Source organism: Emiliania huxleyi (genome assembly GCF_000372725.1).
Source record: "Emiliania huxleyi CCMP1516 chromosome Unknown EMIHUscaffold_12, whole genome shotgun sequence".
In the NCBI taxonomy this organism is placed as follows: domain Eukaryota; phylum Haptophyta; order Isochrysidales; family Noelaerhabdaceae; genus Emiliania; species Emiliania huxleyi.
In genome coordinates this window covers 817,639-829,754 of record NW_005201392.1, presented here as the reverse complement: position 1 = coordinate 829,754, position 12,116 = coordinate 817,639, and the positions used below count along the sequence as shown (strand labels likewise).

The 12,116-nt window shown below is 65.4% G+C and overlaps 2 protein-coding genes across 2 annotated transcripts in view; one reads left to right on the top strand and one right to left on the bottom strand.

The window, feature by feature from the left end:
- The first annotated feature begins 7,786 nt into the window (after nt 1-7,786).
- Nucleotides 7,787-10,032, top strand: EMIHUDRAFT_433610 (hypothetical protein). The gene is made up of 2 exons (XM_005790521.1): nt 7,787-9,185; nt 9,942-10,032. The coding sequence occupies exon 1, from the start codon at nt 7,892-7,894 to the stop codon at nt 9,173-9,175; it is 1,284 nt and encodes a 427-aa protein (XP_005790578.1). The 5' UTR covers nt 7,787-7,891; the 3' UTR covers nt 9,176-9,185; nt 9,942-10,032.
- Nucleotides 10,033-10,155: 123 nt separating this feature from the next.
- The window catches only part of EMIHUDRAFT_98033 (hypothetical protein), a gene marked incomplete at both ends in the record, with an annotated part of 3,005 nt that continues 1,044 nt past the window's right edge, over nt 10,156-12,116 (bottom strand). The window contains one exon of the mRNA XM_005790520.1: nt 10,156-11,730. Within this exon, the coding sequence (XP_005790577.1) occupies nt 10,156-11,730 (1,575 nt within the window). The remainder of the gene's footprint in view (nt 11,731-12,116) is intronic.

Sequence of the window (12,116 nt, the reverse complement as noted above, 5' to 3'; positions counted from 1 at the left end):
GATAAAATAGTTGTATATAGAGGGCCGAAGCGTCTAGGCGTGACCCCCCACGGGAGCACAACCCTGACGGAGGTGGAAAAGGGGAGGGCAGGGATTCGCCCTTTCGCCCCCGCAAAATCTGGCGCGCGCCGAATCCCCGACCCGTTTTGCGCCGTGCCCGCTCCTCCCCCACTGATTTGGCTTTGACTGACTGCCTCCCCGGCGGGGCTGAGGCGGCGGTTTGGGCCGCGGGGTCGCCACCCCCCTCAGTCGAAGACGCCCGCCCGGAGCCACTTTGGCGAGGCGCCAAAGTAGTCGACAAAGGCGGCATCGTCGGGGCGCGACGACTTGATGTGGCCGAGCGTGACCAGCTTGGTGCAAAACTGCTGCGCGAGCGGGAAGCGCGGCCCGCCGCCGGCGGCGCCCGCGCCGAGGAGCTCGCCGCGTCCCGTGTACGGCGCCTCGACCCGGACAGTGCGGTGGAGAGAGGCCTGCACCCGCTCGGCGGCGAACTCCTCCTCGGTCTGCTCGAACTGCTCGAGCTGCTCGAGCCCCGCCACCCCGCCGACGAGCTTGGCCCACTCAGCCTTGAGCTGCTGCTGCGACGGGTCGAACGAGACGACCGCCTGACGGCGAGGGAGATACCGGACAGGGAGGCGGCGGAGAGGGAGGCTGCGTTGAGGGAGTCGGCGTTGAGGGAGGCTGCGATGAGGGAGGCGGCGGTGAGGGAGGCAGCGGTAAAGGAAGCGGCAATGAGAGAGGGAGCGGGGGGGAGAGGGAGAGAGAGAGAGAGAGGGAGAGGAAGGGAGATGCACGAAGCGCCGCGCTATCCACGCGCACGGCCGGGAGGGTGCGGGGCGGGGCGGTGTGTGTGTGTGCTTGAGCGTGCCGCGCGTGTGTGCTTGTGTGTGTATTGCTGGGCGCTTCTTCGTTGCCTCCTCAAACTCGGTCACGCCGTCCTGCTTCCCAAAGTCGACCAGCTGCGCCGCAATCATCTCGCCGGCGCGCTGGCGGCGGAGGGGCAGGAGTGAGCGGATTGGGCACACACGCGTTGCCGTGCTGGTGGCGGCGGTGGCAGCGGACGCGGCGAGAGGGCGGCCGGGAGGAGGCGAAGCGGCGGTGCAGAGGCTCTCGGAAGGCGGACCTGCTCGAGCAGCCGGGCTTCGAGGCGGCGAATGGCGGGCCGGAGGTCGGCGCGCGGCGCCGCGGGGCCCTCGATCTGCCTCAGGAGGGCCTTCGGGAGAAACCGCACGGGGACCGTGTCAGTCAGCGGAGAGGATGGCGGAGGCGGGAGGGAGAGGGCAATCGCCGCGCCTCCATCTCGTCCGTCGAGGCGAGCAGCTGCGCGCCGTTGGTGGCGCCGAAGGCGTCGACCGTCAGGACGCGCTCGCCACCTTCAAGGCGCTTCCCGCCGAGCAGCGACACCATCGGCGAGGCGTGCCACGAGGCGGGGCCGCCGCTCGGCGAAGTCTCGGCGACGAGGCGGCCGTGGGCGGCCAGCGCTGCGGCGCGAATGGGAGCCGTGTCGACAGCGACCCGCGGCGAGAAGGCCGCGTGGTACGCCGGGCTGGCGAAGTGGTAGGAGCGGGCGAACCGGCGGAAGGGTGCCACCATCGCTGCCGTCGGAAGCGCCGGCCCGTGTGTTTTCTTTTTGGGCAGTACTAGATTTTCGCCCGACCGCAGCGAAACGCAGGGGCGCCCCCCCCCCCCCCCCCGACCGGGGAAACAACGGCGTCCACACCGGGCACAAGCCAAATTTTTTTCGGCGCTGCGCGCCGTTGCAGTCCAGATATGAACATGTAATGATGCAGCCCGAGGGCCCAACTTGAGAATCGTGCTTTGGGGAAGGTGAAAACTGGTGCCCCGGGGGCGTCGCAAACCTCGCAGTCCGGCAGCCTCTATATGTACAAGTTTCCTATTCAAGCATCGCAGTCCCCGAGCTGAGCCTCGCAGTCCACCCCTCGGGGGGAGCGGGGCAGCTGCCCCGCCCCTGCCGTGGAGGCGGGGGCGGGGTAGGCGATGGACGCGACCTGCGGGGCCGTGGGCTCCGCGGGCGCACAGCCAGCACCGGCGCCGGCACCGGCGCGGCCAAGCACCTGTCCACCTGCATGGAGCGGCGTGCGGTGCGGCGACAGGCGACGCGTACACTACCCTTTCAATTGCATCGGCGCTGCATGCGTGGAGAGGGGCGGTGCCAGCGGCTGCACTCGGCACGACGTGGGAACTTTGGCCCAGCCCTACGTCGACGCCCAGTGCCGGACGCCGCGCCAGCAGTGGCAGCACATGTGCGTCGCGTGCGACGACGAGCCGATCAACGCCTGGCGGCAGCAGGCGGAGGCGGAGCGGGCGGCGGAGGCGGCGGCGCGGTCGGCAGCGTTAGGCGCCGCGGCTGCGGCACCCACCGGCACCAGCGACGACCTCGACGCCCTCGACAACGACATGATGGACAGGGCTCTCAAGGCGGCAGAGGCGGCAAAGGCGGGCGGCGCGCCACCCGTCTCCTTCATCAGCCACGAGCGCGCGAGGGTGATGCCGAGTGGGAGGCTCTCGGCTTTGACTACCTGCGCCATCTGGAGAAGGTCAGGAGCTCGCAGCTGGTGGTGGCACAGGCGGCGCAGGTGGCGGCGCAAGCGATTCAGGCGGGCGAGGCGGAGGTGGAGGCGGCGCAGGCGGGCGAGGCGGTGCAGGCGGGCGAGGCGGAGGCAGAGGCGGAGACGGAGGGGCAGGCGGCAGAGGCGGCGGCGGCGGAGGAGGAGGAGGGGGAGGCGGCGGAGGCGGAGCCCATGGCTACTGCAGTGGTGATCGGGCCGGGAGGTGATTCTTCTCTACCTCTGCTCCCGGCCGACATGGTGGAGGTGATCCCGCCGCAGTTTGGCGCGCTCTCGTTTGCTGGTGACGCGCCGCTGAGCGGCGATGAGGAGGACTTGGCGGCGCTGGCCACGTCGCCACGGCGCTCGGCGGCGGCGGCGGGGCGGGGGGGAGGAGGTGGGTCGGCTGTTGTGCTAGGCGCCGCCGCCGCATCAGCACCAGTTGGACGCTGGAACGCGGCGCACAAGTCTCCGCGGCCCACGATCGCCAACAGCAGACCGATCGTGCCGCGGCTCGAGCTCGAGCTCCAGCTCATGGCCGAGTCGATGACCGAGGCGAGGCAGCGCCACCCGACCAGTGAGAGGGACGTGTACGACACGGCCCAGCTGCTCTACCTGCAGAAGGTCGAGCAGATTTTCTCGGGCCGGTCGTCGACGCCTCCGGACCTGCACCGCCTGCGGCCGAACAGGACGAGTGCTGCTGCTCTCCAGCAAGTTGCGGCGGAGTCTGCGCGGTTTGCGCAACGGGCCGCGCTGGATGGGCAGCGCCGGGCCGGTAGCTCGTCGCAGGTGGCAGGGGCTGGCAGCTCGTCGCAGGTGGCGGCAGCACGGCTGCCCGTGCCACTGCCCGCGATTGCTCCGCAGGCGGGTGGCCTCGACCAGGAGGTGGCGGTGAGGATGCTAGCCGGCGGGGCGCCGTCCACCGCCGCCGCTCCCGCCACCGTCGCCTCTGTGCCTCTGACGCCGGGCAGTGGGCTGCCGATGGCAGCAGCTATGCCGCTGTGCACACCGGCAGATGGCTTGCCGCTCGTGTCTTCTGTGACGCTCTTGCCGCCGCCCATGCCACCGCCGCCCATGCCGCCGCCGCCCATGTCGCCACCGGACGCCACCCTCAATGCCGCCACCGGCTCGCCGCTGCTCCCGTCGCTGCTCCTGCCGCTCCCGTCGCTTCTCCCGCCGCTCCCACCTCCCGCTCCTAACATGCCGGCCACCTCCGCCATGCCGTCTGCCATGCCGTTCGGGCCACAGCCGCCAGTGCCCTCCGCCGCCCTTGCCGCCACCCTCGCCTCCATCTCTTCCTTCAGCCTGCCTGGGCCCTCGCAGCTGCAGGTCGGCTCATCGAAGCGGAAGGCAAGCTGGAGCACAACCTACAACAAGAAGGCGAGGGAGTGCGAGGTTTGCGTGAGCCGTGACGAGGTCCTCGGCGGCATCGGCGTGAAGCCCATCCCTTTGCGCATTCTCGACCGTCTCGCGCGCAGTGATGCGTTCACGCATCCGGTGCGCCCTACTGGCGGGAGAGCGCAGCGGACAGCTGATCAGGTCCGCCGTGAGGTGCTGGCCCAGTGGCCTGCCGGCAAAGCAACCATCACCCTCCCGGCGGCGGAGCGGGAGCCTGACGGCGCCGAAGCCTGAGCCGTCGAGGCCTCGACCTTGCCTACAGCTTGACGGTACACTGTCGCCTTCCTCTCTAGCTTGCACCCCTTTAGACACACACCCTTCGTGCCCGTTGCCCTTTCCAGCCATCGAGATAAGCCCGGCCCTACCTCCAGATGCTTGCTCACGACACCGCAATCTCCCCCGGCAGATGCTGCTGCTCGACATTTCTTTTTCTTGACCTACTTCTCGAACTACTTTTCTCGAACTACTTTTCTCGAACTACTTTTCTCGAACTACTTTTCTCGAACTACTTTTCTCGACTACTACCTCTTGTACTACTCAATCAACAACACCTCCAGCACAGTTGGACATGGACCCGCCGCGATCTCCCTCCTTGAGGGTAGTAGCGAGCCGGCCGTGAATTCTGTTGCTCCACTCTCCCTCACTCCTGGAAGCCGCGCTGCCAAATGCCATGCACCTTCGAGGGCGGATGCCGTGCTCAGCAGCCCACTGACTGCACGCGCCTCGGCGGTGCGCACGGCCATAGGGCCCTCGAGAGTCATGGGGCGGGCGGAGGTGGGAGTCAGTGCGTGGAATCGAGTGCAACCCTGCCCCCTTGCTGTTTTGAAAGGCTAAATGTTTTCAAACGGCGACTGCACCGTGCATGGTCTCCTCGTGACGTGGTATGCGCAGTTTCAGGGCAACGAGGTTCGAGACATGTCCGGTGCGGCAAATACACAAAAAAGACTAAAGAGTTGCTGCGGGCGCACCTGGGAGGAGGCCCAAGTCCAGGCCGCGCTCCGGCCGGACTTAGGCCGTATACCAGGTGCGCCCGCGGCGCGCTCTCGGCGAAATTAGCCATTCTACTCGCTCTCCGTGACGTATTTTTGCGTCATTCGTAATGATGTGGTGTCCGTCTCTCCCCCGTGTGTCTGACCGAGCTTCTCGGAAGCTACGCCGCCTCCGGCGGCGCTAGAGGGGGGGGGGCCCATGACCCCGGCAAGCCAGTGAGGACCGGGGAAGCCTCGACCAAAGGCGCCCAACTTTAATCAGTGACTCATTCCGGGGCCGTATACCAGGTGCGCCCGCGGCGCGCTCTCGGCGAAATTAGCCATTCTACTCGCTCTCCGTGACGTATTTTTGCGTCATTCGTAATGATGTGGTGTCCGTCTCTCCCCCGTGTGTCTGACCGAGCTTCTCGGAAGCTACGCCGCCTCCGGCGGCGCTAGAGGGGGGGGGGCCCATGACCCCGGCAAGCCAGTGAGGACCGGGGAAGCCTCGACCAAAGGCGCCCAACTTTAATCAGTGACTCATTCCGGGGCCGTATACCAGGTGCGCCCGCGGCGCGCTCTCGGCGAAATTAGCCATTCTACTCGCTCTCCGTGACGTATTTTTGCGTCATTCGTAATGATGTGGTGTCCGTCTCTCCCCCGTGTGTCTGACCGAGCTTCTCGGAAGCTACGCCGCCTCCGGCGGCGCTAGAGGGGGGGGGGCCCATGACCCCGGCAAGCCAGTGAGGACCGGGGAAGGGTTGGGTTGGGTTGTTGGGTTGGGTTGGGTTGTCCGCGTGAGGTTGGGTCGTCGGCGCGAAGGGTGAGGTCTCGACCGCCGCCGCTCACGCCAGCGGACGGCCACTGCCGGTGTTTTTGGCTTCGCCACCGTCCAAGGCGTGCGCCATGCGCTCGCCGGCATCGAGCGAGCAACGTGATCGAAAGAGCGGCTTGCTGTGTGGTCGCCTTCTTGTGGCTCTCGTCGAGAGCGTTTTGCGTCCCGGCGGGTGGGAGAATGTGTGTCGTTGATGTGTCACTGTGTGCGTCACATCGATGTGGATAACAAGCACGGTCGATCCGTCAAAGCGATACACTCGTTCCTATCACGCTGGAAGGCTTGCACGGAGCTCTGTGCCGGCACACAGAAGAGCCGTGCGGCAAGAAGAGCTCGATGGGGAGCGAGAACTGCCAGAGGTGCTCACGGAGGTGTCGGAAGTCCGCCTTGATGCGGTCAGTCCCCCCCACTCGTAGCCTTTCTGCGCCTCTGACTCTGCAAGCTATGCGGGAAGAGCAGTTTATTCGCAATATATCGACGAGTTCGAGAGAGCCACAGGCTTTCGCTCGGGAGGGATTGAGTGCGTCGCGACGGACTTCAGGCTACACCTGAAAATCTGACGGTTCTCGCTCCCCATCGAGCTCTTCTTGCCGCACGGCTCTTCTGTGTGCCGGCACAGAGCTCCGTGCAAGCCTTCCAGCGTGATAGGAACGAGTGTATCGCTTTGACGGATCGACCGTGCTTGTTATCCACATCGATGTGACGCACACAGTGACACTTCAGACGACACACATTCTCCCACCCGCCGGGACGCAAAACGCTCTCGACGAGAGCCACAAGAAGGCGGCCACACAGCAAGCCGCTCGGTCGATCACGTTGCTCGCTCGATGCCGGCGAGCGCATGGCGCACGCCTTGGACGGTGGCGAAGCCAAAAACACCGGCAGTGGCCGTCCGCTGGCGTGAGCGGCGGCGGTCGAGACTCACCCTTCGCGCCGACGACCCAACCTCACGCGGAACAACCCAACCCAAGCACAACCCAACCCAACACGAAACAACCCAACTCAAAGCACGATTCTCAAGTTGGTCCCTCAGCCCAGATAGCTATCGGGCCGCAGAATAGGTCCACGTGGTTAGAAAAAATGCTCGTCCAACTGTGTATTGTGTCACAATCTGAATTCGCGCGGCTTTCAATCGTAGTGTCTGTGCTAGTCGAACACCCCCCCCCCTCGGTCGACCCCTCGTTCACCAAAACTCTCCGCGACGCACGTCAGGGCGAACAGGCATGCTGCCTGCGTAAGTGCGTTCATGGTTGCCCCGCGCCCGCGCTTTCCTCCCTGGGATGAGGCTCAGGCTAGCGCGCTAGCGGTCGCGGTCGTACCGGCCGCCGCGGCGATCTCCAAGGTACTCGCTCTCTTGCCGATCACGTCCCAGCCGGCGCTCTCTTGCCGGCGGAGGCGACCGGCGCTGCTCGTGCGCACGGTCCGAGTCTCGCTCTCGCTCTCCGTGCCGGCCGCTCTGCCAATCGGACGAGTGTCGGTCCCGGTCGGCGCCGCTCCCGTCGCCGTACCTGCGCAAGCGCTCCTCGCCGAAGTGGGTGTAGACTCGGCGGTTGGTCGGCTGACTCGGGTGGCCTTTGCGGCGACGATTGAGGCGACATGCAGCGCACTCACAGCGGTCGCTGCCGGGGCGGAAAACGTAACCCCTGTAGCGCAGTGGCCCGATGATCTTGTTCCTGCCAAAGTGGCCGAGGCGGGCAGCGTGCCACAGGCCGTAGTCGGCATGGTCGGACGGGCGCACAGGGAGGAACGAGGACGACGTGAAACACAGCCAGACCAACGATAGGGGCACCAGCGCGTAAAGGAAAGAAATAAAAAGACAAGCCAAAACGAGGGATGGGGGAGGAGGACAGGGTGGTCCCCACCTGCATGAGCAGGATTTTGGAAGGACGATCAGGGGCACAAGTGGGCTCTCCTGCTCCTGACAAGGGACACGACAGGCTCGCAGCGCGGTCTCGGTGGACCACCAACTGGTCGGGCTCTTTCTTCAATTCGGCGCGGGGCAGAGGCACCTTGGTTGGCCCACGTCTCACCACCTTGCTCGACACACACGCGAGGTGCCAAACTTCAGCGAGGTGCAACTGTTCAGCGAGGTGCCACTGTGCTGAGCTCACGACCAGCGTCCCATGCTCTGGGGCTGCCGCCCCGACGTGATCTCGCTCGCCTTTGAAGAGCACGATGCCGACTCCGACGGCCTGCTCACCGCCGCCGAGGCGGAGCAGGCGCTCAAGCAGGCTGCGCGGGTGTCCATGCCACGTTTTAGGATGAAGCACGCCATTGCCGACGCAGAGGCTGGCAGCCCGTCCATCTCGCTCGCCGAATTCCGCACTTTGGTAAAGAGGATAGAGCGAGCGAGGCGCAACGGCACAGTCAGAGAGGCCGACGCAGAGGCCGAGAGGGCAGAGGCAGAAGCCAGCGCTGCGGTGGCTGAGGCCGAGCGGCTGCGTGCAGAGCTGGCGCGGCTGCGGGGCGACAACAGGGAGCTTCGGGCGCTGCGCGACCGCCTGGAGGCGCGGCTTGACCGGCGCCTCGGGCCACACGGCCGGGCGGCGGAGAGGAGGCGGGCCGACTCGGAGGAGCTGGTCTCGAAGCTCGACTCGACCAGCGGCGCAATGCAGCGCCTGTCCACCTCCCTGTCTCGCGAGATTGCGGGCCTTGGCGATGCTGGCCCCGCCGAGCAGCTGGCGGCGAGCGATCTCCTCAACATCGCGTTGCAGACGCTCGCCCCGCGGCTCGAGGCTAGCTTCTCAGCGCAGATGGTGGAGGCGCTCAAGGGCGCAGGAGGCGGCCTCGCCCTGGGCAGCTCGGGCTATCAGCTCTGCGCCGAGCGCGATGGCAAGCCGATCGAAGACGCGCAGCAAAAGCTCTTTGATCTGAGCGTCACGTGCGACCGGTGCTTCCGCCTGCAGGACTACGCTGACCTCGAGCGAGACGCGGCGGAGTGGCCAGCTGCGTACTCGGCGCTCGACCTGGCGGCGCTCAAGAAGAACACCCTGGTCTGCGCCGACGTGTGTATCGAGGCGAAGCTCGCACTCGAGGAGGGCGTCACGCTGGCCCTCCGCTCCAAGTCGTGGTTCAAGCCGTCCGTCGAGCTTCAGCAGGATGAGGACGGCGCCGAGGCGGGCAGACCGAGCGTGATGGTGCGCGCGGAGAAGATGCGGATCTGGTTCTGCACCGACGCGTCCATCCTGAAGGCTGGCTTCCTCCAGCGGCCCGCCGTCACGAGCGACATCGACATTGCGGTCGGCTGGCTCCCCCTTCCCGACTCGTTTGAGTCGCGTCTCCTGCCGAGGATCCTAGAACAGGTGCTCGCCCAGTTCTCGCCCAGGCCGTACGAGTTTGCGAGGGTGTTTCACTTCCTGCCTGGGCTGGAGGGCGCCGAGGGCCGGCCAATCGAGTGTCGCATTTGAGAGTTAGAGAGCGAGGGTGAAATTCTGAAAAACGTGCAGCACTTCTAGCCGACATCGACAAAAGTCACTCTCTAGCCCCGCGGCGAGCGGCCCCGCCGGAGGCGAAGAAAATTTTGCCATCTAGCGCTCTCTAACACACATTTTTGCACAAATCGACGCCTCCAAACAAAAGACTGGTCTTCACTGCAGCACGCCTCGAGCGAGTAATGCGTCTGTAGGCCAATATAATAGAGCTTCTCGCGCGCGCTCCTCAGCTGGCGGTCCGCAGGGCCGCCCGGGCCGGGCGAGAAGCGCAAGCCCGCCAGCCGCACCATGTGATTCACGATGATGAGCGTCTCGGCCTCGAGCAGCGTGTAGGAGCGAAGCTTGCCCTCGCACTCGCGTTGCTCGAGCCTGAGCCACTGCGCCTTGACCACGAGATAGCCCGCGGGGATGGTGTCGGTGTTGACGACCGTGTCCTCGGCCAGCGTGTACGCCTTCCCCTTGAGCACCGCCAGCCAGTAGAGCCCCTCGAGCGACTGCTCGCGCCGATCTGCGCGGCGACAGCACTTGCGACAGCGGCCTGGACAAGTCCGGCCAAGGCGGTTACGGGGAGGGCTACTACGAGGTCTTTGCGCGGGGGTGGTCGGGCGCCAGGCGCCCAGTCGATTGCCGCATAGTTCGTCGTAGTAGCCCTATCATAAACCACTTATTCACACCTTGCACTTTGAAAAAAGAAATATCCGACCTTTGTCGAAGATCCGGAGGGTTTATCAGAGCATCACCCGCGACTGGGGACCGGCACGGGCCGCTGACCAACACGATCACGAACACACGCGCTCCTTTTTTATCCGTGTACCTCGAGGTACGCGTATACGAAAAAAAAATGCTTAGCGCGAAAAACAGGCACACCAATCTCCCTTCCTCTCTCTATCCCCCCTTAGAGCTCCAGAATCCACACACCCCTGCTCTCCGCGTCTCCTCTATGATTTCTTACGGGTTCAGACCTCTTTGCTTGGCAGAGCAGTCAGCCATGGAAGCGAGAGCCGCGAGGCGCTGTTGTTGAGTAGCACCGTCAGCGCCGGGTCAGCGTTCGACGGCGTATACATCATGGAGAACAGGCTGACCCCAAAACCAACCCGGTGTCCCTTGCGCAGCGTCGCGCACGTCGGTCGCATGTTGACGACGACCGAAAGAGGGTTGCCAGCTGTAGCTCCCTCGTCTTTCCACACGGTGCGCGGCCCGTGCGTGAGCAGAGTGCCGATATCCATCGGATCGACGGAATAGAGGTAGCCGACGAGCTGGAAGGCGCTTGCGCTCGGTGTCACCGACAGAGTGGCGTTGGGTGCGCCGCAGAGCACGGCGGACTGGCTTAGCGACTCGCCCAAGTAGGTGGCTGCGCGGTGCTGATCAACGAGCGCGAAGTCGGAAACGATTGGCATCCGCATCTCCGTCTGCATCACCTCGCCCACGACCGGCATCCCCGCGCTCAGCCCGCTCAGCGGACTGAACGAAATGGTGCTGGCAGCTGATCCGGCGGGCGGCAGCTTATGTGGCAGCGAGAGCCGTCCGGCAGAGTCGCCCGGCCCGCGACCCTGCAGGCTGTAGGAGACCGATGCTTGCTCGGCCGGCGGCCACGACGCGAACTCGAGTAGGCGGCCGGCGCGGGCAAACAGGGTGAGCGGGCGCTCCTCGACGACGACGGGCGGCCCCGGCAAAGGCGCCGCCGGCCTCTTCAGGCGCGCGTCGAGGAATGACTTGACCCTTGAAAAGACGGCGTTTTCCTTCCCAACGAGGCCAGGCATCTCAGCGCTGGCGTGCACGCCCTGGTTCAGCATGGTGAGGGTAGGCACGCCGGCACCGTGGAGGATTTGCCTGTATCGGAGGGCCGCGTCGGGTTTGAAGAGCCGGTCCTCAAAATTGTTGGAGAGGAAGACGCTCACGTTCCGCGCGGCCAGCTTGTCGACCACCGCCACAGGCGAGCGCATATCCGACCACGCCTTCACCCCGCTGATGTTGTTCCTCGTGTTGATGGAGTTCCAGATTCTCCAGAGGTCTGCGGGCTCACGTCCAAAGATCTCTCCGGACACGAGCAGCAAGTTCGCCCACACTCGCGACGGAGAGTTGGCCGCGTACAGCGCATCGGTCAGGTTGCCCCACCCGCTGAGCGAGGCCGCCGCCTTGATGCGCGGGTCGTGTGCTGCGGCGAGGACGGCAATGCCAGCGCCGTAGCTAATGCCACACGTAGCAATGGCGCCCGCGTCCACGTGCCACTTGCGCCGACCGAGTGCGTAGTCGATGATGGCACTGGCGTCCTTCATATCTGAAGGACCAGCGAGGTCGATTGTGCCCTCACTGGACCACCAACCGCGGGCGTCGTACTCGACGACGACGTACCCTGCCTCGGCCCACTGCAGCTGCTTGGCTACGTACTCCACATTGGGCACGGACCACGAGTTCGCCATGAGCACCATTGGAAACCGCTCCTCTGACCCGCCGCTGAGCTTTGGGAAACCAGCGCGGACTCGCAGTTTCACGCCGTCCCACGATTCCAGATCAATGACGTCCCAATCCACCTCGTAGAGCGGACTTGACGCTGCGGGCACCAGAGCAGCCGCGTACAACGTGACCACGAGAGGGGAAATCATGGGCGATAACGGTGTTCCTCACACTCAGATGCTGCCGACATTATTGACGTTTCCAAAGAAAGAAAGAAAAAGAAGCGTGAAAAGCCCGCGGCAGGGTCGAGGAGAGCTCGATAGAATCGAGGGGCCAGGATATGCAGCGAGGAGGGCGGAGCTGCGCCGAGCAGCGAGAGCAAGGGAGCGGCAGGCGGCGGCGCCGTCGCAGGACGAGGCAGAGGAGAGCGACGCGACAGAGGAAGAAGCGACAAGGGAGACCACGACGAGAAGGGGGCGACCGCGAGGTGGCACGAAGGTTGAAGCGAGAATCGGCGAGAGAC

Bases quoted from the DNA above. Each gene is read 5' to 3' on its own strand.
- EMIHUDRAFT_433610 (XM_005790521.1), top strand. From the start codon at position 7,892: ATGCTCTGGGGCTGCCGCCCCGACGTGATCTCGCTCGCCTTTGAAGAG.